Source organism: Poecilia mexicana, unplaced genomic scaffold (genome assembly GCF_051168715.1).
Source record: "Poecilia mexicana isolate PSO_F unplaced genomic scaffold, ASM5116871v1 scaffold_2, whole genome shotgun sequence".
Lineage (NCBI taxonomy): Eukaryota > Metazoa > Chordata > Actinopteri > Cyprinodontiformes > Poeciliidae > Poecilia > Poecilia mexicana.
In genome coordinates this window covers 37,758,873-37,781,255 of record NW_028263371.1, presented here as the reverse complement: position 1 = coordinate 37,781,255, position 22,383 = coordinate 37,758,873, and the positions used below count along the sequence as shown (strand labels likewise).

The window sequence follows — 22,383 nt, the reverse complement described above, 5'->3', positions numbered from 1 at the left end:
AAATTCAGTCAGACTGGATGGAGACCATCTCTGTACTTCAGCGTTTAAGACTTACGAGATCCAATGAAGATTTTTATTTGAGAATTAAGAATGAAGTCTTAACACCTGTGAATGAATTTTCCTCTGTCATTATGAGCTACATTAATAATAAAATCCACTGAATTTTTAGTTGTAACAAAATGTAAAAAAAAAAAAATATGAATACTTTTTCCATTTACAGTTTGACATTTTTAAATTTATGAATGAATGAAACATTGACCTAAAATCAGAGTTTTGTTGTTTTGGGTGTTTTTTTTTTTTTTTTTTTTTTTTTTGCAAAAATTGTAAGAACCTACATATCTTGAGTTGTCCAAACATTTATGTCAAGATCTTTTTTTTGTTTTGTTTTCAAGACTAAAATTGCACGAAAACAATAATCAAATAAAATAATCTTACATTTTCCCATCATTCTCCCTTTTTTTATCCAAGTAAATTAGTTCTTCTAATTCAGCTTTCAGTGTTACCTTGAGTTGGGATCGTGCAGTCTACAGTCAACCACATTTTATGCTTAATGACAAGTTCCTGAAGTTATATCAACACATGTAATACTTGGCAATTTCATGCAACATTGAATTTAAAGATAAAATGGACCAGTGGGTGACAAGGACACTTTAACTACATTAAGGTGTCAATAAAATGAAGCTTCCTCAGCTTGGAATAAAATAAAAGCCATAATATTTACATTGTAATTCCTTGATAACATTTGACAGCTTTAAACAATATAAAAATGAATAATAAAATGTGAAATGAGACACACTAAGAGTTGTCTGACGTTCTGAAATAGCTCCTTCCCCGCAGTGCGCTGGGCTCCTGATGCATTTCTTTTCTACGAGGTTCTCCTATGAGCCGGAGCTTTATCTTCAGAAAAAAGTGGGAAAAAAGACCTCCAGTGTAAATTGGCCTTCATCTTTGAAAGTAAAATGAGGACACTCAAAGTGTTTTTTTTGTTTTTTACAATTTGAGGTTCTATTTGATGCAGTCGTTTACTTCTTTGGGTTCCACTGCGGCCGTCTGAGCAGAGGGTTTCGAGGCGTGTCGTCTCTGGGTTCAGCCGCCCAGCTGGGCGGAGGCCTCAAAGCCCCACGATGCTGCTGCTGCTGGCGCTGCTGCTCTTCTTCTGCCTCGTCCTCATTTCTTACATCATCAGCGGAGCCGTTGTTATTGTCAACAGGAGGGTCGAAGTGGCGACGATGAGCTGGGAAGCGGGAGTCGCTGTGGGAGGAGCCAGTCCGGGGTTTGCCGTGGTCTTTGCCGAAGCTCTCACCCTGGCTTTCATTGAGAACGTCAGTGGAGGGAACTTCCTTCAGAGTTCCCAGCCTGTGAAGAGGCATCATGGCACCGGATGAGGAGCGTTTGGGCTGGCTGAATCGAGAGCGCCGGGTAGGATAGGCTACCTCCGACATGGTTTCATGGTCGTCTGAGAATAGAAGGACAGGAAACATGAAGGAAAAATTATAAAGCAGCAATTAAAAGAACAGACGTTTGTGCTTTCTCTAACATTTTCCTTCCACTTCACAGGCATCTTCTATTTGTTGGTCATATTTTAATACGTTGATATTTACTGTGAGTAGAGCTATTAAATGGGTCTCTACGCTTTTGTCCAAAAAATTTGGTGTCTAACGAAAAAGGACATCTGGGCATGGAAGATAGATAATTTCTAAAAGCAATAGGTTGCACTGGATTTTGTTTCTGGTCTTCAAACTAAAAAGGGGAAATAAAACAAAATAACATGAGCATTTTTGTATTTTATTTAGCAGAAACTGTTTATTCTTTTCCTCCCAGTTTACAGTTTTTCTGTTTCAGATCACATAAAATCTCAATAAAATACATCGATACTTGTTGCTGTGACATCAGAAAATGTGATAAAAGTTACGACTGACTCAATATATTTGCCTAATTAGTTTCCTAGCTCGTGAAAAAAAAAATTGGATTTGTAAGTGTAGTTTTAGAAACTTACCTGCATAACTCCGCCTCGCAGATGGATATTTTGACCCAAGACTCTGTCCAGTAGGAAGTGAGAAATATTTCTGAGAGTTTGGAATCTGGGAATAAAAATACAAAACAGATAATTAGCGTGCCTGCAAGGGTTTTTGTTTTAACATTTACTGATTTATGTCATGATTAGGAATGTGTAGATATTTACAAATGTGCTTTAACCTTGTTGAGACCCCTAAGATCATCCGTTTTTATAGAAGTAAACTTAAACATCAAGCAAACCAGAAAAAAACACACACAAAAAACTGCTGTAATTGAAAAGGATCTTGACAATTATTTAGTTTCAACACAGCTGTAAACAAATGAAATATTCAATTCTCAAATATATGCATGAATTCCCCAATTCATTTAACAAAGTCAATGAAATTCAGATCCACAAAACTCATTTCTGTAAGTGTCGAAATTAGAACCTGGCGAGTAACGATGGATTTTAAGCTTTAGCCACATGACAATAAATAAATAAATAAATAAATAAATAAATAAATGCAATCACTCACATAAATTTTCTAATTTCACTGTATTAACATTAAATTACACCAAATTCAGTTAAGACTGTAATTTTTTTATGGTTTGGGCTAATAATGGGCTACATGAGAACTAAATTCTGAATTATGTTATAATTATATTATGGATTTTATCATATCTTGCAGCCAAAACAGAAAAAAAACAAATAAAGGCAATTTAGGTTAATATATTTAAATAAAACATAGGTATAAATCACTTAATGTTATCGATTTATATTAGAAAATATTACATGTACTTTGCTGTTGGGACTGTTCAAAGTCACCTAAGAAACCATGTGACTTATCCCAGATTGTTTTCAGATTTCATTCATTTGGATTTTTCTTTAGTTGTCCTTCTACAATTTCTACTAATGTTGCAAAAAAAAAAATCCTAGTTCGATGGCAAAAGCAAAACATATATATATATATATATATATATATATATATATTTTTTTTTAAGTATGGTAGCATTTGGAAAAATCAGTGAAATCCTGAATTAAAGCTTACTGTTGACTGAAAGCTGCCGGGTCGGAGGCTCCGGCGGATGCTGGCGTGGCGTCTGATCAGGATCTCTCTGGGCTGGTTGTCGTTGGGCAGAGCATACTTACTCGTAAACGCCACCGTCTGAAAACATAAACACAAAGTAAGACCATGTTATGTGCATAGTTGTGGCTTTAATGGAGGGCTTCTTTCACACATTTGATCAAGTTTGGCTTCTGTGGACGTTTGCAGAAGTCAGAAATGCAACTGCACTGCCTACATCGTCCTCTGGAGACAACCAAGGCTCTGATAGATAAGCCATTAAGTGCTCTCTTTCAGGGGAGGCAGCATTCTTTGAAGCTCGGATTACTCAACCAAAACTGACCACACCTGGGGGGAAAGTTTCTGTGTTTGAGCTTTGCAACCATAAAATTATCCTCCATGATGCAAAACTACCATTTTTATTTATGTAGATATAAACAACACAGTGCAACAGAAAACAAGATGTACTGTCACATATGGGATTATTGAATCAAAATTATTTTTAAAAAGAAAAAGAGGATATCAGTTCATAATGGACACTGTTTAAAAAGAACAACGCGCAACACAGAACTGTAAATATTTAAAATAAAGCTGCCAGCCCAACCAGGAAGCTTGTTTTCCGTTTGTCTGCACATCAAAGTCTTTTAAGGGATGATGTCATTGTCACTGGTGGAAAAATACTGCCACAGACACACCATCGTTATGCAAAACAAGCCCAGTTTCAGTGCTTGGAGTTTTCACATGTCGCTAACATTACTGGAAAAAAAAAAAAAACTCTGATGAAGCTCCATTTACTGGGCCAGACCTGTGTAACAAAACAAATAATAAAAATGTTTATAGATAGACTTAGAGGATGTTCTGGTTTCCATGTCGACTTTGTGAATTTTATCCCATTTAGTTTCCACAAACACATCAGTGGGACCCGTTACATCTGGATAAATTAAATTTGCTCTAAAAAGTCTTACAACTCCTTATCTAATAGTTCAAAACACCAAATATATCTTCGTGTGAATTAAAACACACAGTACAAACGAGTGTGAAAAATATCACATTCTCACTATTGAGCATGGAAGAGGATGTGATGTTACGGCGGTCTCTCCTCCAAAGTTGAAATGTGGAGAAATTTGAAACAATTCTGGTGGATTATTTAAAGTTGTCACTGGGTCTACCAGTTGAATTTATACCAAAATAAAAGGGAAATGGTTCCCCAGACAAGCAAATGAAAATTATTCCATGGATTGATTCTGACAAATAAATGACCAAATCCTAATAGCAGTGCTGTTTTTATTGTCCATCTTACCCGTTGCCTGATCTTGTACATGTTCTTGGAAAGGAGGTTGTGCATGTTTTTCAGGTCCTGAGCCATGAATGTCTTCTTTGGTTTAGCATATTCCTTCTTCTCTTGCCTAAATTAAAAAAAGAAGAAGATATATTAATTCAGAAATAACGTTTACTAGTTAGACTCCTGCTGATCTGACCAAACAGTGAGGAAGCTGTGTGGTTTTAGGATCAAGGTTTCATACTGAAGGGAAACGAGGGAAGGAGCAGCACTGATGTCCCCAGAAACCGTGTCCAGGATCTCCATGGCGTTCTGCAGCTCCAGCTTCTTGTACAACGCCACAATGCTGGACTCCGCCCTGCTGTCTCGGATCAGGACCCTACGTAGTATTCGGTTGTTGAACTTCATGAACCTAGGATTGGGATAAGGAATTTTGTTTGCATGAAATAATTTTCTCATCCTAAGATGCATGAACACAGGCTAAACTTCTGTAGTTCTGTATCGATACATAGATGCCCGACTGCTCTATATGTAAGCGTCATGTTCAGAGCATGTTTCGACCGGTTAAAACTAATCCACTGTTAAGACACCTGAGAGACCAGTCTCACAAGGCCCGCTAGTGGAATGTCGACACAGCCGAGAGCAAGAGGAGGAAAGGGGGGGACAACAAAAGAAAATGAAGATGAAAAGAGCAGCATATACAAAAACACGGTAACTAATTTTGAGCAGAAGGAAATTGTATATATTTTCTTTGCTGACTGCTGAGGCCGAACATGACATTCCCTCACCTCTCCATCAGGAGCACACACTGCTAAGCATGATGTGAAAGACAGTCTTTTAACGGCATTTTATATTGTTAGCATGCAACAAGAAGAGCCCAATCATAAACATGCCAACCTGCTAAACAACAGTTTAAGCAGCATTAGGACGCCAGAGTTACTCACTTGTCCTTCCAGTAGAAGTGACTCCACTGTCCACAGAGATCCTCTATTCCTGCCATCGTGTGCTCCATGAGCTGAAAGTGACAAAGAGCGTCTCAGCACTTCCTTGTGAGCACACGCGCACACACGCGCACACACGCACACACACACACGCACACACACGCGCACACACACAGTAGATGATAAGAATAAATGCCTGCGTTATACCCTGCTGTGAATCTCTACATTGATGCTCTCTATGTCGCGGTTGGTCCTCCGTACGTTGATGAACTCAATCAGAGGTCGGATACTGATGCCCTGCAGAGAGAAACAAAAAAAACACTTTTAAAATGTTTCAAATGAGCCTGGCTTTATATGATGATGTCAATTAGAAATTATTTGATTTTTTTTATTTGAATTGGAAGGCACAAATATTTGTATTTCAATATAACTCGCGTATTCGCCTCTAACCCAATGAAAGCTCGAGCCAGGCATTAACCAGCTTTTTATTTTAGCCAGATAACATTAAATTGTCAGACTGCTACAATTACTTTACGAAAAACAGAGCACCAAAAAATTCAGCATGATAAGCAGCTTAAATAGTAGTAAATTTAATATGTTTTTATCATGTTGATATGCATAAAAATAATAAAGTAATGTATATTTACTAATATGTCATGTTATTGTGGCAACAAGAGGAATAAAAGCTGATTTTTCTCCTGAATAAATAATGAAAAAGATTCTTGTTTAAAATGGTAATATGATATTTTAACTCAATGATTATACTGTGAGAATCCAATATCACTCATTAAATCCAAACCTCCCAACATTTCTGGTTAGTTTTACTGTCACAATGTCCTACTAGTTCATGAAAATATGCCAGAAGTGGCTTCAGTGAAACATTTTCAATAAATTAACCTGGTAGGGGAACCATGAACCCCTAACATTACCGATAAATGAATGTTATAAAGACAAATTACACCAGCAACATTTATTTAATTATTTTTATTTGTGTCTTTTGTGTTTATTCTTTCACCTACAATCAGTCATTTTATTGATCTTGCTATGCAGTACTTTAGTGCTGTTTGTTGTAAAATGCTTTATCAACAAAACTGACACTAACAAAAGCCAAGTCTAAAAGTCTGACTATGCCATCACAAAGTGTAAAGGTGTTTCTCTGAAAGCTTTCACATAAACACATATTGGTAACACTTTATTTGAAGGGGGGTGAATAAGACTGTCATGACACTGTCATAAACATGACATAACACATGTCATGAACATGAATAAGCCTTCATGAATATTTATGACTGTTGTCATAAAGCGTCATTCGGTAAATTATGACACTTTTAATACAAAGTTGACATTATTCAAAATCTCTTTGTTATGACAACTTGACATTAACCAAGAAATCATTACTGATAAAAATTTGTTATAAAAGTATTACTGATTGCCCTTTAAAAATCAGGTAACTTTATGTTATTAAAGGTAAAGTTTAAACAGTAATGATTTCTTGGTTAATGTCAAGTTGTCATAACAAAGACATTTTGAATCAAGTGTCATAATTTACTGAATGATGCTTTATGACAACAGTCATAAATATTCATGAAGGCTTATTCATGTTCATGACAGGTGTTATGTCATGTTTATGACAGTGTCATGACAGTGTTATTCACTCCCCTCCAAATAAAGTGTTACTCACATATTATACATGTTGTTATCATGACTGATCAACTCACTTCCTGACTTCAGCAGATCTGATTATGATTTGCAAAGCTTTGGGTCAGCGTCTAGCAAGCTTCAACCATCCACAGACTTCTATGTGAAACTGAACTGAAACGCTTACCTGGAGAAACACCGTGAAGAGGATGACTGCGATGGTGGCAGTGACGAACAGCTGTTTTCGGCCAATGCTGTCCGGAAGCGTGAAGGCCAGAGCGAAGGAAATGGCGCCCCGCAGTCCTCCGTAGGCCAAACCGAACTGATCTTTCATGTTGAAGGGGATGGTTCGGAAAGGGTTAATGATCTGAGTCAGCACCAAAACACCTGGAGGAGGAGGGGGGAAAAAAAGTATTTACTGCAAATGTTAGCAAAAAATAAAACTTAAGTTTTGGCCATTTGTTCCTCAATGGAAAGTGAATAAATAAATAACTAAGTTGTTTTATTTAAACTTGAAAAGTGAACTTCTAGGCTCAGGTTAGTACTTGAAATAATAATTTTAGAAATTACAGAATTTTTATGTATATACAACAGGACAGCTGTGTGGACAAATAAATATGGCCACTGAAATCTCACTGACAGAAAACCAGAACACCTGAAAAAATATCCAATCATCTTACAGTATTTACAGTTTGAAGAGTATTGGGCTAGAGTTATACAAGTGCACATTTCTTATTTTTTTGTATTTTAAAATCTCTTTTCTCTTTTACACCTCAGAACAGACCTATTTAGTTGGACTTGCCTACGAAGCTGGTTCGATTTAAGGCTAGCAATGATCATGTTATAAAACGGTGGTACTGAAATTTATCCATTTCCTTCTAATATTTAATTGTGCTTGTTAGTTAGAAAAAGATTTCTTAAAGTCAAAAAACGTGGAGCAGAAACCTAAACCATAACTTTTAAAGGTTTCTGCACCTTTGTTCATGCGCCTCTTAGTCCAGGTTAGCTCTAGCTAAAAGACACAAACACCGCTCAAAACATTTGAAGTAAATCTTAAGAGTAACACCAATCTCGTAATTTCACCAACAGATCCACATTACTAACACCGCGCCTTGCATCCTGCTTACCCAGACCTCTCCATAAAAAGGTAAAGAGCAGCGTGAACAGGATGTAGCCCCAGTTCCACTCATGGTCGGTCGTTATGGTGACGACGCCCAAGAAGAAGAAGATGAGGGTCTCCGAGATAGAGCCGAGCATCTTGACCACGTGCCGGATGGTTGTGCAAGAACGCTGGGAAACGTTCTCCTCGACGTAGTACTTCATGGTGAGGGCACAGCAAACAATGCTGCATCAAACAGTTACAGCTTTTGGAGTCATTGTTGTTAAAGCAGTCGACAGTTCAAATATTTGAATATGTAACACCATTTCAAAGCCACTCACGCCATGATGGAGGAGATGGAAAAGAGCTCAGCCACCAGGTACGCCAGGTAGCTGAACATGAAGATGAAGAGGGGCTCGATTTCTCGGACCCTGGAGGTGAATCTCGTTGTGAAGGCGGCCACAAAACCAAAAAGGACGCCGAAGCCCATCCCCCCAAGGCCGACCACAAAGAACCTCGCCACTCCCAAGAACACATCTTCGGGCTCCACCACCTCCATCTCTGCCACAAAGGAGAACATGTTGTACAACACCTGAAAACAGGCAAACATAGAAGCTCTCAGAGATCATGGGAATGGTTAGAATCTGTGGTGTCTAATTTTGAAATGTATTCATTTATTTGGTAGGGAAAATGCACATTAAAAGTTTTCTAAAATCCAACAGAAATGGCCAAAATTCCTTTTTTTTGTCTGTGGTTCCTGAACAATGTGCAATTTGTCCAGTTAAAAACAAACAAGGCAAAATTAAAATGACTTACACACATTTTGCTAATAAATACAATCAGTACAAACAGCAAATACAAATCCGTGATGGTTGAAAAGGTTGTTGAGATTGTTTCAGTCTCATTCAACCAAGATTGTTATGATGACAAATCAGCTCAAGGCAGAGTAATATTTTAACCAGATGTCATTATATCCCCCTGAGAACTACATATTTTTTTAGGTGGCTTCAAATTTTCATGAAAAGCTTTTCACACAGTAGTAAGCACCTTTCACAAATAAAAAAAAAAAAACGTTCATGTAGAACTGTGGGCTTGTGTTCCTTAAAAAGGGTCTCTACCATGATCAATAATTGAGAAAGAAATTAATGATCATTAAAATGCTGATATTTCTGACACTGACTCGTCAGGTTGTGCGTAGTAACTACAGTGCTCTCAGTTTTCTGTTTGCATTTGCATACGAATGTCAGTAATACAATAAGCAAACACATTTCCAGCCAAAAGGCGACACTCGAAACAAAACTGCCCCGCTGCTAAATGAGGAGTAAACCCGGTGGTCGTATGTAAATCCTGGGAGAATCTTATAATTGGTGAAAACACTGCTCCTATTTTTAGCTTATAGGCAAAGTGTCAAATGTGTGACCATCCTTACTCCTGGGCTTCCCTAATGACCCAGTGTAACGTTTGTTTTCTGTTTAATCTACTGCATGCTAAACAAAACGGTGACGAACTCAGTGAAAGGAGAACTGGTTTACAGAGCTGGGCTTGGTCAGAGTGTTTGAACATAAAACGAAGGGAACAGGAGTGGTGGTGGCAGAGGGAGGGAGATGAGCTCACTTCGGTCATGTAACAGACGATATGTGCATGTGTCGACTCCTCCCACGCTACCAAACGCACATGCAACTGTGACCTCAGAAACAGGTTTGGCAGCATCTGAGCAAACAGGCTCTGAATGAGGCTGACATGACACATTTGTTTCGATTCTCAAATATCCTTTTGCTTTTCCCCAATCCCCCTGGTTTATCTGTACGGTCATCATGCTTGTGGGCCAGCGTTTCTCCCACGCGCATTATGTTGTCACGCATGCACCCTAACTCCAAAAAAGTAAAATTGAGAAAGTGTTATTATGGCGATGAAACCTGAGTTGAACCTTTTGAGTGCAGAAGAACAGAAAAACTTGCTCACTGCACAATGGTAGATGTGTTGTTTCATGTACTAGAAGGGTTTTAAATGACAGGAGCGGTAAAGCAGTGACAATGATGAATTAAAACCTTTGAAATAATATAAAGAAGTAAATATTCCTGTAGGACTGGAATGTGTTTATGTGGAGACCAGTGCCGTTTTGCTGCGCATTCGTGAAGAAAAATAACACTGATTGCATACTGTGTTTTCAAACCAAATAGTGACGCAGAACAATCCCGATAAGGGCAGCAGGTCTCAACGTTAACAGGAAGCATCAGAAGCGTTCTCGCTCACCACGGTGACGGCGTCGTTAAAGAGAAATTCTCCAAACACCACGATGTAGAGCTGCTCGTTCACAGAAATGTCCTCAAAGACATTGAGGACCGCCACAGGGTCCACGGCCGAGATGATGGCGGCAAACAGCAGGTTCTCCTGGAGGTTGATGTCCTGCACGCCGAACGCCTCGATGTGGCATATGGCGAACAGGGACATGCCGATGCCGATGCTGTTCCAGAGGGTCCCCACCACTGCGAACCACAACACCTGCACACCGGAGGAAGAGCACGGGTCATTAGGTGCAGATGAGTGGAGTGGAGAAATGGGAAGGCGGTTTGCTCACCGTGCCCACGTTCTCGAAGAACGGCCTGGTGGGCAAGAAGTAGCCCGAGTCCAGGACGATAGGGGGGAGCATGTAAAGGAAGAAGACATTGCTGCTGAGAGCAGCCGGAGGCTCCTCGTGGACTGAGTGCATGATGGCGCCAACAATCAGACCGATGCTTATGAGAAGGCACGACTCTGGCACCCAGATCGTTATCTTGTGATACACATGAAAACCTGAAAGAAAAAAAAGAGGAAGATGTGACTTTGGTGTAGCACTTCCTGCAACTCAATAAGTCATAAAATCATTTCAAAGTTATTTCAATGATTCGATTAAAACAAAGCCAAACATTATGTAGACTTGTTGCATAAAGAATAAAGAATAACAGGGTTCAAGTGTTTATTTTTGTTCGTTTTTGCTATCTTGGCTTACAGCTAATAAAAAGCCCAGGTTAATTTTCTCATCAAATAAAAATATTAAATAATACCAGTTAAGGAAAATTATTTTAAATGCATCTGGGGGAAGACTGATGAATTGACAGCTGAAGCAGACCGTCATGAAAACCCTTTGTAAAGAGGGTGCTGTGGTGGGGCAGGGTAAAGCACAGCCCATAAGGATGCGGATGTCACAGGTTCGAGTCCCAGCCTGATGACCTTTACTGCATAATGTTTTCAGAAAAATTAAGATCCCAGAGTCTGCAGTACGATTGGAAAGCCACAGAATACAAGTTGCTTGAGGTCTAGTGCATTCTCCACAGTTGGTGATGATTTAATGCTTCATTTTACTTACAGGCTTTATGGAGATGATGAGGGCTCGACCCCTGCCCACTCTGATAAACGTATCAATACCTGCTTTACAAGTGGTACCTTTTTGTAAGGTACCACTTACAAAAAGGTATTGTAAGTGGTACCTTACAATACCACTTACCTGACCTGACCACCTAAACTCCATAGAGACTCTGTAAAGTAATGTCAAGAGGAAGATGAGAGAGACTGATCCAACAGTGCAGATGAGGTGAAGGCTGATATTAAATTAATCTAGGCTTCTTTAACATCTCAGCAAACCCACACAAGTATAGAACGTAAAATCTACATCAATATACTTTTCAGCAGTTTGATATGTCTGTATTACAAGATATTATTTTGTTCTTGTGCAGTATTCACATTTTCTGGAAAGCAAAATTTTGGGGTTTTCATATCTATAATCCATAATCCAAAACATACTCAATAACTTTATTTTTAATGAATTGTTATTCAGAGAAGTTTATGTACAACAAGCTTATATTTGACATCGGAGCATCTATAAATGTCACATACTCACCTATTTTTGCGAACGAGGCCAGAAGCATCCATAACGTGATCTCAAACGGGATTTGTATTCTGGGATAGTTCATAGTGAACACAGGTAAATTTGAAGGCACATCCTCTGGATAAGCCTGGGGTCCATTATCGGGCTTAGTCGGGGGCAAAATCGTGGCCCCTGCATTTGGTTTATGTGGAGATTCTCCGTTACAGCCATGAGGAAGACTTAAAAATGTGCAGGTAATAAGCACAGCAAGCGCTCGTTTGGTGGAGCTGTAGTTCATGGTGCGCAAAGGACGCAGTTCATATAAGCTCCAGTATGAACACCGTGGAGGTTGAAACACAATCACTCCATCGTTAGTCAACAAAATATGTTAAAAATAAAATAAAATAAAAACGAACATCACTTCTGTTAAAATAAATCACTGAAATTAAATAAAAATTAGAAGTATTCTTCAGAAACAGTGATGAAGGAAAAAAAATAGTATGGTGTTGTCTTTTTCTACCTGCGGGACTGAACACCTGTGCTTCACCTGAGTCCATGAGTTCCGATACTGACTGGGTGCGGCCACAAGCCTCGCTCTGATAGGCTGTTACCTGAAGCAGGTAAAAAAAAAAAAAAAAAAAAAAAAAATCGTGACACCTTCTGTGTTTCTGCAGGTCTCACAGTAAGCAGTTTCGGTCAGCAGCAATGTTTTTTTCAATTCTCAATAGTGTTTTACAGCCCAAGTGACTGAACTAGATCTACATGACTGATTAAAGCTTATAGAGACTGAAATTAGTAGATTTGATTGCTTGAAAATAAAGAAAACTACGAAGTAAAACTTGAACTATATTGTGGCTGAAGTACAGCATCACTTTTTTTGTGTGTGTATATTTTTTCCTCAATAATTTACGTAAACAACCTCACATGATAAATTTACTCATGCTTATGTTATTTATTGGTAATGTTTCCTGAGTTTTTCCATCTGTTTTGTTTGCGTCCCCATCCAGGCACCACATCCAGCCCCAGGTGTGGTCAACCAGTGCGATTATAGCAGACTGTTGTTGTATTTAATCAACTAATAATGTTGTCTCCAATTCTTTGTTAATAACACCAAAATAACTTTCTTTTTTTTATAAGCTTTTATGTCAAATTTTAGTTGTTTTTATTTTTTTTTATTGATTAAATTTAGCAACAACAATAATTATAAATACCACTGCTACCAGTAATTTTTTTATTGAATATCCAAAATAATATTCTTTTGACATCAAATTATTTAAATGTCTCCATACTTTAGAATGCATTTGCTAAAGAGAATAAGACATTTGTCTGATAATCCTTGTTCATCCAAAGATTATTTTCAGTATGACTGCATTATATTTTAACATATTGAAAATATCTATAATTCAAGATTTTGTCAACAAAATAACATTTAAAATAATTCACAATAACCTAAAATGCTTCCTTTCAATTTTTTATTGAAAGGAAGGTATTAACTATCCTTGAAAAAATATCCTTCTTTCCAGGATAGTTAACACCCCAGATTTATACATATTTCAGGTTTCAGATGTCCTAAAAAAATGTTTTTTCTCTAGCATGAACACTCTGGATATCTGACAATAAAGTAGAAGAAATCAACAGTACAACTATAAACAGTGACAGTACTCACAAATGGAACCCCATAGTTTAAATCAGAATTACACAATAGATTGCAACAAAAACAATGATTAAAAACTCTTTTTTCCTCAAGACTATTGTATAACCAATACTCAAATCAATGCCTGAATTTATTTCAATTAAGTAAAAAATATTTTTCCAACATTTAAAGATACTGTGTCACAGATATCCCCCCCTTTTTACTGTTTTAAATCTATAACAACAGGGTTGTATGTGAAAAGTATTATTTTTAGATTTTTTTTCCCATTCATTATTGTTTTAGTAAGAAATATGTCTTCATAGCAACACACTCGACATCACGTCTTCAAGAATGAACAGTGTGTAAAAACAAATAAACATATTTTATTGTGTTACAAATGAGCTTTCCATACACTCCGTCAGTTTCCTCTAACAGGTACAACAGCGGCCCCCAGTGGCTGGAGCAAGCCTCGCTTCCATCAAGGATATTACGTCTGGATGTGTCAGAGGGAGTCAGGGCGAGTCTGGACTGCAGGCGTCGTCATTGCAACCAGGATGCGCATCAGCGAGAGGAGAAGCCTTCACCTTTTTCCGACAGGTATGACAGATTTCTGTTCAGAGCGTGTTTTTGACGCGATTTGGCGGTTATGGCTTTGGAGGTTTGTTCTCAGAGAAAGATGATCTCATGACGCGACGGCGTCGCTCGCAGCCTGATCCCAGTGAGACGTGTTTACAGCCATAGCAAGGAGTCCAAACGTCGCTGGTTTGTTTATAAATGTAATGTTACAGATCGGAGTGAATGTTATCCTGCAGCCCAGGCCAGCAGCGCCAGAGGACGGATGAGCATCAGCGGATGTTGTGACGCAATGTTTGTTATTGTACGTGAGCAAATGTAGACATTAAATATGATGGCTAATGTTGCCATAAAAAAAAATACTCCGAAGGATTTTATAGGCTGTTTAAATCCAATCAGCATATTAAACAAACAAAGTAACAGGCTTATATAACAAAGTGATAATTATTAATATAATCTCCCCCTTCATTTAAAAGCAGAGTTATGTGCTGCCTTGTGAATCAACGTGTCACGCCATTGCAGGCCTTTCTAACGCTGCTAAGGAATACATCTGAACAGCAAGTTGACTTTATGTTTTCTTTTCTGAAATTAAAGGTATATTTACATTCAGATTCCTACTTTCGAAGATCTTTTAAGGAATAATTTGTGTGTTTTTAATCTATATTTGTCCATCTGATTTTAATTTTAAAAATGCTGGTTTTATTTGATTTTAATTTGTGTATCAAGCAATCATGCAAAGCAAGCCAAAATCACCCTAATTACACAGATGTGAAGCCTTGCATATTCTTGACTTAAAATAGTCTCCAGAGGTTCTCGGTTATCTGGGGAGCGGCTCTTGTAGGTACGTTCTTTGCTTTTCTGTTCTCTCCCTGGGCGCAAAGTCTTTTGCATCGCCTGCTCCTAGTTTAATTTTAGTGATTAATGAGACACATTTGTTTGGATCGGATTCTCCTGGCCCGCAGATGTTGCACTGGTCAGCACCGAACCGAATCCTTCGGTCGATAAAGTGAAATAAACAGGCTCACACTGTGACAGAGGAAAGGAAGTTTGTTGGTGCCAAAATGAAGAGAAGACAGGGATGATGATGGAGCAGAAGAGACAGGTCCAGAATGATGTGGAGGAGGTCTGGGGGAGAGAGGAGCTGCAGTGAATCTGCTGCTGACAGCATCTGCAGGAGGCCCAGCTGTGCACAGGCAGCCCAACAAACTGGGTCACTTTTGTTTCCAGACCATCCCGGAGGACCAAAGACCACCTAGAGCTGTGCCTTGCTTTTACCGATGCAGTTCTGCTCAGAACTTACCCTCATCGTGAATGCAATTGACTTTTGGCTTTTGTTGATATATTTTTTGCAGGGTAGAATGATTTACGGCATATGACGTCAACGATACGGTTCAAAAAACATATCACGATATAAGCCAGGGGCATCAAACTCATTTTCATTTTGGGCTGCATCAAAAATCTGAATGTTCTTAAAGGGCCGGTTGTGCCAGAATCTAATGCCAAAACCCATTAAACTGTTGAAATACCTGTAAACAGCTGCTTGTTTCAGCATTCAATAAGTGTTTGCTAAAAATGAAATACATTGATCAGTCCATCCAGAATTTTGTGATTGTTTTTGTAGTTTTTTGCAATCAAAATCACAGATTTTGTGGTGCTGGTTTAGAAATATTTGAAGGGAATTTTTACAATAGTTGTGCTAATGTATGATGCTAAATGTGACTTTTTGTTTTATCGTAGTATGGATCACTTGGCATCAAGTAAAGCTGAGGCAGCAGTCACTTAAACCCACTGATTTTGGCCAAGCTTGAGAAACATTTGCAGTAAAATCAGAAACAAATGTGGGGATCGGTTGATTTCATGTGAATTTTGTGGACTTGTGAAAAACTGGAGGGACTTATCGATGTAATTTGGAGTCTAGAAGGCCACATAAAAAGCTACGGCGAGCCAGATTTGGCCCCCGAGCCTTGAGTTTGACACATGTGATATAAACGTTTCATTACAGTTAGTATCAATAACTGTTGACTAGTTTTTTGTTTTAAATATCTGAAATACTGCCAAACTATGGCAGCCGTTGCTTCTTTTTTTTAAGCAGTTATGAGGAAACCTTCAACTGCTGCTGTGTAAGTTACTGAATAGGCTGTTGCTAGGCAATCAGAGAGTGAGTGAGTTACTCTATGCCACCATCCAAGCTTAACTGGCTTTGGGAGGTTGAGCAGCTGAAGACTTTCCTCTGCCTACATCCCCCAGAAGGCTTTGCACTTCTGTATCGGAGTTCAGTGAAATGATTGGAAATTCAGTCAGTGTATAAATACACTCCATAATTATATGTTCTTATTGGTTTATTGTGGAGTCCTACAACAACAGTTTTTTAAAGTTTGTAGTTTGACTATTGTGCCATTTAACAATTTGAATTATTGACCCAATTCTTCAAGAAATACAGACAGCTGTTAAACACTGTCCAACAATTTTCTGTTAGTTTTTTTTTTTTAATCTGAGCTTTTCTAGAAACTTTAAGTTAGTCAATTTAAGTTTATTATTATCCAGTTGAAAAACAAAACTGTGTCCAGAACGATCGCTCTCAGATGAACGTAAATGATCAAAAGCATCTGCTGAGCCTCAAGTTAGAGGCAACGGTGTAGCTGTCCAATGAGCCCCAGCTCAAAAATCAACACTTTTAGTCATGAGTAACAGTTTTATCTGCCTATACAGATGGGCCAAAGCCTTACGAAGAAGGATTTTGTGGTCAGCATTATTGACAGCATAAAATTTGGTTTAGACCTGTTCAAGATCAACACCACCGTGGTGGTGATGATGCTGAGGGCCTTTCTAATTTCCAGAGATACTGGTACACTGCACGGAATTGGGTGGAATAATGAATATTTCTAAATCAGCTAGCAAAATTATTCCTACTCTGGACAGATAGATCTAAGATTATTTTCCTTAAACCGATAAGTTTGCTTCTGGCTGGAAATGTTACAGGCATCTCTCAAAAAAATAAGAAAACAATGTAAAATATGATCAATTTCTCGATAATCAAAATGAATGAAAGTGAAAAACTCAAACTCTGTGAAGGGATCCACTGATGACTATGAGACAAGTGAAAGGGTGATTATCCTTCCCTGTGGCTTTACATTAGTTCGAGCGTTTGCTTCCAATAGAGATCCCCACAGCGCCCAAGGCAGTGAAGACTACAGCTTGTTAAAAGACGTCTCCCACTGACAAAGACTCCCACACAGCCTAATGAGCCACAGCATCCGCTGTGTAATTCTCATCTGCTTCGGTCTCGCATGTCAGTGCCAAATCAGAAACCAAACTGGCAACGAGCGTCACACTCGCTGGGTGGACGGCTGGTGTGGCTTTGGGTGAAGAGCACTCGGCGCATCGCTTGTGTGCCGTTGAGAGAAATGCTGTTTTCATCTGCACGTGCTGCGTGACGTCAGAACAGATTCGAGACTAAAAATAGATCCCCACTGCCGGGGTCTTTAAGCTTGAACGCACAGCATCGAACAGACAATCAGAAACGGGTCTGAACAGACTTGTGGCAGACGCACAAGTGCTTTAATCCTGGTTTGCGTGTATCATAGCTGAGAGGGAGGAGGAAGTCTTTATCACACTGAGCAAAGGTGGCTGGGTATTTGAAGGGTGGACACAAATACCAGAGAGGGGATGCTAACTGAGTGTGACGTGCCACAGGAAATGTAAACATTTACCTGTCAGCTCAAATAGAAGCAGCCCATGTTAGTCATCACACCACCGGCTCTGTCCTTTTCGACGGTTCGCAGTTTCTTTGAGATTGCCCTTTTAAAGGTACACAGAGATCTTTGAATGGCTGCCGATGCGGGGAGTGTTTTGTGCCTCTGCTTCTTGACCTCAGAGCACCATTTGAAACTGTGGGCCACAGAAACAAACTCTATTGCAGAGATGAGAGTTACAAAAACAAAAAAAACGATTTTGAAGATCAGTACCAGTCAAAGCCACATTCAAAAGATTTTCATGTTTATTTATTTTTATTTGTCCAGAGATCAAACACTGTAAAGAAACATTTGGATGAGTTGGATCATTTTTGCTTGACCCAAATGAATCAGGGTTATATTGGATGGTTTCCACCCTAATTAAAGGTCCATGTAAATGAAAGAAGGTTCTATGTACAAATGAGTTGCTATTATTATGTTAAAAAAACAATGTGTGGTTCCACAAGGCGTAATACTTGATCCACTGCTGCTTTAATGTTATTTTCCCTAGCAGATTCTGTTAAGATTATTCTTAATATTAATCTTTCAAGTGAAGTAAAGTCGAGTTTATTTCAGTTGTTTTTCAGCAATAGTGAAAACACCTGATGAGACTGATGAGTTTTTTTGTACTTGAATCAGATGCAGAGGCAGACAAAAAGAGAGCAGGAGGAGGAGCTTAAATGCTGCATCTTTCCTTCCATGATTTAATGGTTGAGTTTGCAGAATTTTATAATTTTCGCTACATTTGTTTATTTCTATTGGACACAGCATTGGCACTGGATTTAATGTGTAAGTGCAGATTATCGGTATAATTTTCTGAATATTCTCTTCAAAAATGTTGGTAAATGTATTGCTGGTTGTGGCTGAGTGGAGTTCAGATGTTTCAGTCACAGGAGGATTTGTCAACCGTGGCAAACAGATTGACAAGCAGTGTTGATGTTTCTGTTGCTGATTCCTTTTCATGCTTTACTCTTAAGTCGTATCTGCACAATGTCTCTTTATTCTGTCTCTGTGAACCTGGAATCCAGCCTTCCTCCTTTTTCTCTCAGCTCTTGAACTCTGTTTCTCTTCACGTCTTAACGATGGAGCGTCTCTCCATGGACATTTCTTTCTACCAGAAGTTGAATCAACGCTGTCTCAAATTTTACAAGGAAATTTTCTGTCAACTCAACTTTTAATAACATCTAAAACAACTATTCATGTAAAAAATATTCAATTCCACCTCTCTATACCACTCCAGTTTGAAAGGTCATAAATATTGACCCAAGACTTCACCGGTGAAGAGCTAGAAGGTTGATAATTTTAATCTAAACTTCAGCAAATGGGAAACAATAAGTACAGCCCCATCTGAAATATGTTCACATTATTGGCCTCTTTATATACATCTAGCAATCCTGTTTCTGTCTTTGTCGTAATTTTATCAACCAAATGTAGAACTTTAATGTAAATCTTTCAGTAGAACTGAGAAAACAGTTGTTGTGTTTTTGTCTTAGGCTGAAAACTAATCGGTTTTGTCAGACATTAATCTTTAGATTTATCTTCTATACATGTTCTTATTGTTTGCCCTTATATAATCCCCTATATCTTTAAGTGTTGTTTTGTAATTTAGACTTTTACGATCTTTTCATATCTCATCTTGTGACCACGTCTATGAAAATTGTTTCATAAATAAATGACCCACTCATTTATTTAAGCAGTTTTTATGCTTAATTGTTCTGTGCAGTAATTTAATCAACACATTTCTCTTATAATAGAGTTCATGAGAGATTTTATACTTGGATTTATTTTTATTGAATGACAGTTTGTCGTTCAGACTTTCTTTTAATCACATCAGAAGGTTATCAGGCAACGTGGATTTCAAGTGAAATGTGTTATATTTATAATGTTTGGTTTCCTGAGAACAAGGAAACCTAACACCTGACTAGACAAAAAAAGAAACTAGAGAAGGAAAATCGAAAAAGGAAACTGCATGCTCGTGGTTAAAACAGAAATAGAGTTGATCTGTCAACATAGACAGATAAACCCTAGTTGACAGACAATTTTTTTTGTCAATTTGTACCAGGTTTCTACACATTTTTTCACTCTGACAACATGCTAACACTAACACACCCTGTAAGTCCAGCATAATTGAGAAATTTGTACTTTATCGTTTTGGTCACCTCTGCACCTGGTGTGCTTGAGGCTGAAACCAAAACTACTCAAAAATAAAGAAATACATTGAGCAGTGTGAGGATAAAACACTCCTCAAAACTGTAAGAGCAAATTCTCTCAGCATGATGGAGTCAATTGTATTTCTAAGTCAAGAACGTTTTCACTTGAAAAAACACACACACACACACACACACACCTACACACACACGCACGCACGCACGCACACACACACACACACGCACACACACACACAGGAACATTTCATCAGCTTCACTGATGGACATTGAAAAGTTATGGATATAGTGCCAAATATACTACATTTCATTGTTCTTTTGTGTAGTTTATACATAATTACAGTAATTATGTTTAATGTTTCGAAAGATTAAAATATGCAGATTGACATTTTTTTGCAATCTTTTTAGGGCAACATTTTCACAGTTTCAAACGAGACTTAATTTCATTGTAAATGGGAACGCAAACATCCAGAGACATCTGCTTAGATTCAGACACTGGCTGAACATGACCAAACAGAGCAACCATTTGTAAAAACAGATTAGCTGCAAACAAAACATCAACATTTAGCGCAAGACTAAAAAATGAGGAATGTTAAACATTTTATCCTTTTTCAACTACAACACTCCTTTATTTATCTTCATATTTTTAACAAAGTACAGGTGCTGGTCATAAAATTAGAATATTGTGATAAAGTTCATTATTTTCCATAATGTCATGATAAAAATTAAATTGTCATATATTTTAGATTCATTGCACACCAACTGAAATATTTCAGGTCTTTTATTGTTTTAATTTTGATGATTTTGGCAAACAGCTCATGAAAACCCAAAATCCCTGTCTCAAAAAATTAGAATATTATGAAAAGGTTCTCTGAACGAGCAATAAAAATAATCATCTGAATCAACAAAGTAACTCTAAACACCTGAAAAAGATTCCTGAGGCCTTTAAAAACTCCCAGCCTGGTTCATTACTCAAAACCGCAGTCATGGGTCAGATTGCTGACCTGACTGCTGTCCAGAAGGCCATCACTGACATCCTCAAGCAAGAGGGTGAGAAACGGAAAGAAATTTCTGAACGAATCGGCTGTTTGCAGAGTGTTATATCAAGGCACCTCAGTGGGAAGTCAGTAGGAAGGAAAAAGTGTGGCAGAAAACGCTACACAACGAGAAGAGGTGACCGGACCCTGAGGAAGATTGTGGAGAAGGGCCGATTCCAGACCAAATTAAATTTTCATCTCCATAAAACTTTTCAGCAGATGGAAGCATGAAGTGCTCCAAAATCTTCTGATAGCTGCTGCATTGATCCTGCCCTTGATAAAACCCAGTGGACCAACACCAGCAGCTGACATGGCACCCAGACCATCACTGACTGTGGGTACTTGACACTGGACTTCTGGCATTTTGGCATTTCCTTCTCCCCAGTCTTCCTCCAGAGTCTGGCACTTTGATTTCCGAATGACATGCAAAGTTTGCTTTCATCTGAAAAAAGTACTTTGGACCACTGAACAACAGTGGTCCAAAGTGCTGCTTCTCTGTAGCCCAGGTCAGGCGCTTCTGCCGCTGTTTCTGGTTCAAAAGTGGCTTGACCTTTGACCTGGGGAATGCGGCACCTGTAGCCCATTTCCTGCACACACCTGTGCACAGTGGCTCTGGATGTTTCTACTCCAGACTCAGTCCACTGCTTCCCCCAAGGTCTGGAATCGGCCCTTCTCCACAATCTTCCTCAGGGTCCGGTCACTTCTTCTCGTTGTGTAGCGTTTTCTGCCACACTTTTTCCTTCCTACTGACTTCCCACTGAGGTGCCTTGATATAACACTCTGCAAACAGCCGATTCGTTCAGAAATTTCTTTCCGTTTCTCACCCTCTTGCTTGAGGATGTCAGTGATGGCCTTCTGGACAGCAGTCAGGTCAGCAATCTGACCCATGACTGCGGTTTTGAGTAACGAACCAGGCTGGGAGTTTTTAAAGGCCTCAGGAATCTTTTTCAGGTGTTTAGAGTTACTTTGTTGATTCAGATGATTATTTTTATTGCTCGTTCAGAGAACCTTTTCATAATATTCTAATTTTTTGAGACAGGGATTTTGGGTTTTCATGAGCTGTTTGCCAAAATCATCAAAATTAAAACAATAAAAGACCTGAAATATTTCAGTTGGTGTGCAATGAATCTAAAATATATGACAATTTAATTTTTATCATGACATTATGGAAAATAATGAACTTTATCACAATATTCTAATTTTATGACCAGCACCTGTATATTGGTTCAGTAAGAAAATAATTTGCTAAACTGAAGGCTGCTTGCTTTGGTAGTGGCCAAATGTGATAAAAAGTAACTCAGAGCCAACTCTGCTGTTATGGCCCACTTGGCACAGCGTTAGCTTCCTGCTCCCAATGAGCAACCTTATGTGCCGCAGCCTTTCT

General features: G+C 38.5%; 1 protein-coding gene across 1 annotated transcript; it reads right to left on the bottom strand.

Moving 5' to 3' along the window:
- Positions 1-59: 59 nt before the first annotated feature.
- Positions 60-12,502, bottom strand: slc9a2 (solute carrier family 9 member 2). The gene is made up of 13 exons (XM_088015729.1): positions 11,894-12,502; positions 10,595-10,809; positions 10,270-10,518; positions 8,358-8,608; positions 8,045-8,262; positions 7,105-7,304; positions 5,487-5,576; positions 5,283-5,353; positions 4,583-4,750; positions 4,360-4,465; positions 3,045-3,161; positions 1,997-2,081; positions 60-1,456 (listed from the first exon to the last, which is right to left on the bottom strand). Exons 1-13 carry the CDS (start codon positions 12,156-12,158, stop codon positions 1,023-1,025), a joined length of 2,469 nt encoding a protein of 822 aa, XP_087871855.1. The 5' UTR covers positions 12,159-12,502; the 3' UTR covers positions 60-1,022.
- Positions 12,503-22,383: the final 9,881 nt, after the last annotated feature.

Bases quoted from the DNA above. Each gene is read 5' to 3' on its own strand.
- slc9a2 (XM_088015729.1), bottom strand. From the start codon at position 12,158: ATGAACTACAGCTCCACCAAACGAGCGCTTGCTGTGCTTATTACCTGC. The intron at 10,519-10,594 runs GTGAGCAAACCG...TCCGGTGTGCAG, and splicing joins TCTTCGAGAACGTGGGCACG to GTGTTGTGGTTCGCAGTGGT. The intron at 2,082-3,044 runs GTAAGCTTTAAT...TTTTATTCCCAG, and splicing joins CCGGCAGCTTTCAGTCAACA to ATTCCAAACTCTCAGAAATA.